At 35.3% G+C, this 5,323-nt stretch overlaps 1 protein-coding gene across 2 annotated transcripts; it reads right to left on the bottom strand.

Moving 5' to 3' along the window:
* Positions 1-2,062: 2,062 nt before the first annotated feature.
* LOC110819582 (AT-hook motif nuclear-localized protein 24) lies at positions 2,063-4,951 on the bottom strand. 2 transcript variants are annotated; one of them, XM_022048824.2, is made up of 3 exons: positions 3,152-4,951; positions 2,652-2,722; positions 2,063-2,522 (listed from the first exon to the last, which is right to left on the bottom strand). In XM_022048824.2, exon 1 carries the CDS (start codon positions 4,388-4,390, stop codon positions 3,467-3,469), a length of 924 nt encoding a protein of 307 aa, XP_021904516.1. In that variant the 5' UTR covers positions 4,391-4,951; the 3' UTR covers positions 2,063-2,522; positions 2,652-2,722; positions 3,152-3,466. The 2 variants fall into 2 exon arrangements, with proteins under 2 accessions (XP_021904516.1, XP_088076142.1); XM_088220016.1 differs by having other exon boundaries at positions 2,662-2,722.
* Between the last annotated feature and the right edge of the window lie 372 nt (positions 4,952-5,323).

Here is a 5,323-nt window from a genome sequence, read left to right as displayed (position 1 = left end):
ATAGTTATCCTATTACAATTCAGTGTACTAAATTATTCACAACTACATTGACAGTACATCACTAATTAAAATGGGACAAGAACAGGAAATTAGATAGAAAAGATCATCATGCACGTACTTCATAGAATTCATAAACCCTCCCAAAAAGATCAAAAGCATTTTGAAGAATTTTAGGGACCCATACTAAAAGAAGATAATGGATGAATGTCCAAACAAGGTATGACAAGACATAGAACTAAAATGCTCCATATAATTTATTCTTGGAGATGGCATGTACGAGTTTCTGGACAGGGATTTTTGGCTATAAAGTTGTCATAATCGTGGCTAGTTCCATATATTTCTATATATATATATATAGCTATTTTGAGATGGATATTAGAAAAGCAAAAGGGTAAGAATAATAACAATAAGTAGTACAGAATCTTAAACAATTATTTATGGAAGCTGATAATCATTGAAGTTGTAGTTCAAAGAATCAACAGGCTAATGCTAATCATGGAGAGCCAGCATGTCATTTGTTGAAAACATAATATATATATATATATATATATAGCCTATACTTATGGTCCACCAATATAAGCTACCTACAAGTTGCGAAAGACCCGGTTGACATATGCATTAAATTAATTATAATATTGATATATTAAACAGTTTTTAGGATAAGTTTCATAGCCATGGATACTAACACGTTAAAGGCTTTAATGATGATCACCACGTCGTTAATGTATAGGTAATTCATGAACGACATCATGAGTTGAACTTTTGAAAACAGTATATATTACACAAATTATACACTTTCTTAACAAGAAAATTAAGTATAGAATATTTTAATATAATTTGATGTAACTTTCTTTATAAAAGACTATAATTTCAAGTCAAATTATACATTTGTGTATTTTTATATGATATTGTGTTACAATTCGTGTATATTTATCAATTAATTAACAAATTATATGTATTTCCAATTCAAAAATATCTATAGAAGTTCAACTAAATTAACTACAAACTAGCCACTTATTAGTTTTTCAAATACCAAAGAAGGATGATATGTATTGATTCATTAAGGAAATTGCATTGGCATTGCAAATATTAGAAACTAGGTTATGCATTGTATAGACATTTCTATCTCTGTTTTTTTTAAGAGAAGAAAGACAAAGATAAATATTTGAATCTAGAACTTCTCATCAGAAGTATACATATTTAAGTTTTAATAAACAATCCGAATTTTTCGTCTACATAAATATTTATTATTTTTGTTCACATCCTCAATCACACCTTCAATAAATGAAATTATTTAGAGACGAGAGCTACCTCTAACGGCTACACATAAGATCCACGTAGAGAGAAATTATTTTGTTTAGCCGTTACGTGATAATAAAATATTATATTTTCAATAAGAATTTGACAAAAATGTTAAATTAACAATGTAAAATTATGAAATTAAATTTTATCAAACAATTAATAGAAATGTATTTTTTAAAATGTACAATTCATAGAAATGTGATTTAGTTAAAAAAATAATATCAGTATCAAATATAAAGAAAACTTTTCTGTTATATCTATAGCATTCTTGTTATAGTAAGATTTCATACATTTAATTAATTTAGTGATCCCTATATGCTATTAATATTAAGATGCATAGTTCAAAACTCGAATTTACATCTTTAAAATGAAATAAAAATACTAACTATTTAGTCAACGAATTCAACTGACACTCTAGATTATATATAATTAAAAAAGATGAATAATAATGGATTTAGAAGCCTTACTCAAATTCCTAGCTAGGCAGACTATGGAATGAAATTAAGCAAGTTAGGTATATAAAAATATATAGAAAAAGTAGCACTAGAAGAATTAATTAAGTAGAGGAACTTTATAATATAAACAAGAAGAAATTTTTAAAAAAAAAAAGAAAGAAAGGTAGTGAAGTTTATGAGCATATCATATATATGTGTGTTTGTGTAACATATCTATATATATCTAGCGAGGATTTTTTGAAACTGTTGTGATCATGTCAAAAATATAAGATATAGAAATTATAAAATAAAAAGCAAAGACAACGTATAAAATATCAAATGTATATATATATAATACCCATGTTTTAAAAGAATCCAAAGAAACAGTTAATTGAAAAAGCAAAATTAAATAAAAAGAAAAAGGGATATGCTGTTTCAGCTGGTAAAGTTTCAGTGCAAAGAACCAGCAGAGAGCTAGCTAGGGTTTCAATGAACATACCATTACAGAATCAAGACAATAAACTCTTTACATATATATATATATATAATATATATATATATATATTCACCTTATATGTATATATTCTCATTTCAATCACCCAATCCTTTTCTTCTCTCAGTTGGCAGTGACAGCACAGATAGAAAAGAAAGAAAGACTAACGCTTGAGACCTGTTTGTCTTGGTTGTTGACATGGAAGTAGTAGTTGTTGCTGCCTCGAAAAGGAGCTTTTTTACAGAGTAGCGCACGTGTGAGCGCACGTGCAAACCAGTACCCAATGCTCTTCTCTGCTTCATCAAAAAAAAATTTAAAAAAATTAAAAAAAAAAAACCTAACCAGTCAGAATATTGTCATTCATATATTACAGCCAAATATATAAATAAAAATAAAAATAATAAAAACCCTAAGCCCATAACCTGCCATTACCAGGCTTCCTCCAAGTCATGATTCGCCATCCTCCCACCAACCTTGAAACAGCCACTTATAACTTCAAAATAATAAAAATCATGTACTCATAATCATCAAGAGTGTATAGCAAAAGGTGCATCACATTTAGGTGTAATAATAACGAGACTCTGTTATGGACAGCAATTCAAAATGAGAGAGAAGAAGACGAAGAAGAAGAAGAGACCCTGCTGATATGTTTATTATTATAAAAAAATAAGACATAATAATTGAAATTTATATGTTTATATATGAACCCAGTAAGAAAAAAATAAATCTGTTAAATAATTATTATTTGGGAGAGCTTGGATCACGTAACAATGGAGGAGACATACTGAATTCAACCCAGTAAAAGTAGCCTAAACAAAAGTTGTCTTTTTCGCTAAATCTTTTTCCCATTAAAGAGTGACGGAAAATGAACAATTCTCTCAGACAAGCTATGACAAGTACAAGATCATCATCAGGAACATACAAGATAAGAAATGCAAAATGATTGATCGAGCTAGCGAGAATCCGAGTGCCATTTTCTCTGCAGCTTCTTTGTCGTTTAAGCTATTTTGAACCAGGCACAGTTTAAGAAAGCTATTCTAACGGAATAACCAAGAAAGGAAATTAAGAAAAGAAGAAAAAAAAACCCAGCAAAAATCCACAAATTTGTACATTCTTCTTCTATCAAAAGCAGACGAAAAGCTCAAAACATAAACTTTTATGTTGTAGGAGAAGAAGAATGAAATTAAAGAGGTGATTGAAGGGTCAAACAAAGAGAGGAAATTAATTAAACATGGTGTTAAAATGGAGGACGAGCAGTGCCCCAATAAGCCTCGGCCGGCAATTGAACTGAGTTTAAAAGATTTGGTGGCAACCCATGAATGAAAGCTGCATTTGGATCTTGCATTAGTTGCTGTTGTTGCTGTTGTTGTTGTCCCACGCCTTCCGGAGATCCAAGCCCTCCGCTACTGCCGCCGGGAACTGGAGCTGCCGCAGATTCTTCCTCCTCCAAAGGAAGCCGCTCGTAAGCCGCATTACCGAACGAAGCCGCCATGATAACCACCGGGCCTGAAGCAAGAAGTGGACCCACTACACTTCCCCCCACCACCTGGCCCTGACCACCAGCTAGATAGATGCTTAATCCGGAAGCAGCCGGCGGCGCCGGAGGCGGTAAAAAGGAGCCGGAGAGAGACAGAATCTCAAACCTGCCATGTAAAGTGACGACAGCACCTGGTGCGGCGGGTTGACGGAGCGTGACGTTAGTGACGGTGCCACTTCCACTCAAAATACAAACTCCTCTCTGTCGGCGCCGGGCGAAGGTGGTGACGCTTTCCATGATATCACAACCGTTAGCGATCTCCATAACGTGGGAGCGGAGAGCATTAGCGCTGTCTCGGGTGATGATGATGGGTGGCTTGGGTTTGTTTTTTGAGCCGGCTGGTCTCCCTCGAGGCCTTCTGGTGATTTCACCTTCTCCGGCGCCGACTAAGGTTGTCGCCAGCTCTTTGCCCTCAATTCCTATGGTGGTGGTACCAGCAGTTTCGTCACGATCTCTCTTCTGGCCACGGCTTAATCCGCTGTTCCCGCTTTGCTGATCATCTTGATCGGAATTCTGAGCTGGCTGGTGATGGTTTTGAAATTGGTGATGAGGGTGTACTAGATGAAGATCTCTCGCATGAAAAGGGGGTGGAAGAGAACGGCCGTGGGCTGTTACTGGATCCATCTCTTGTTTCTTCTTTACAACCCTAATTAATCAGCTCTCATTCATACAAACCCACTGAAATCCACAGAGAAACAGACACTCGATCTTGCAGTGTTAAGTTTGACGATATAAAGCTTTCTTTTTTTATCTGGGAGATTTGGAGGGATCAAAAGCTACTAACTTTGAGCTGAAAAGAGAAGAAGAGAAGCTTTTAAACAATACCCACCAAATATTATCCTGAAAGCTGAATCAAGAAGCCATCATCTCCATAATTTCTTCCCTCGAGCTCATGCGAGTGAAGTAGTTGTGTCGTCCTAGGTAATTTTCTAGCTTCTTTCGGCCATAGAGATTCCTAGGAGTTATTGGTAAAGGGTGTCCGAGAGAGAGAGAGAGAGAGAGAGAGGAAAATTAGAAAGAGGAAAAAAGAGAGAGGGAGAAGGGTTGGGGTAATAGGTAATTAGCTAAGGGGTGGTGTAATGGTGTTGGGTTAGGGTTAGGTCAAGGTATTGGATCGATGATGGGTTCAGTTTTGGTAAGACACCGTGCGCATGGGCGGTGTGTGGGCCCCTCCCCCCCTTTCTCTCTCTTTTGTCTCGCGCGCGCACCACCTGGGCCCCCAACACCCCACGTTCCCTTCTCTCTCTCTCTCTCTCTCTCTTAAATGTCTCTGTCATTTGTCAAAAGCCTGCACTCTATATCATCATCATCCTCCCTCTTTCTCAACTCCTCCCTCCCCTTTCTCTGAAACAAAACATCCCATGCATGCCTCTCAAACTCACATATACATATATATGTATACACATGAAAACTAACGTACTTTGAAGTTTTAAACCTTTTCTTTCATGGATTTGATTTTTAATACTGAACATTCAGCTCTATAATCTTGTAAATTCCAACTCATATTTCGTATTCTATTTGAGAACTTGGACTGGTCCTATATGTAACAGATGAAAC

Source organism: Carica papaya, chromosome 5 (assembly GCF_054855325.1).
Source record: "Carica papaya isolate Zhongbai chromosome 5, ASM5485532v1, whole genome shotgun sequence".
Lineage (NCBI taxonomy): Eukaryota > Viridiplantae > Streptophyta > Magnoliopsida > Brassicales > Caricaceae > Carica > Carica papaya.
The sequence above is the reverse complement of the archived record's forward strand: the minus strand, read 5'-3'. Positions and strand labels throughout refer to the sequence as shown.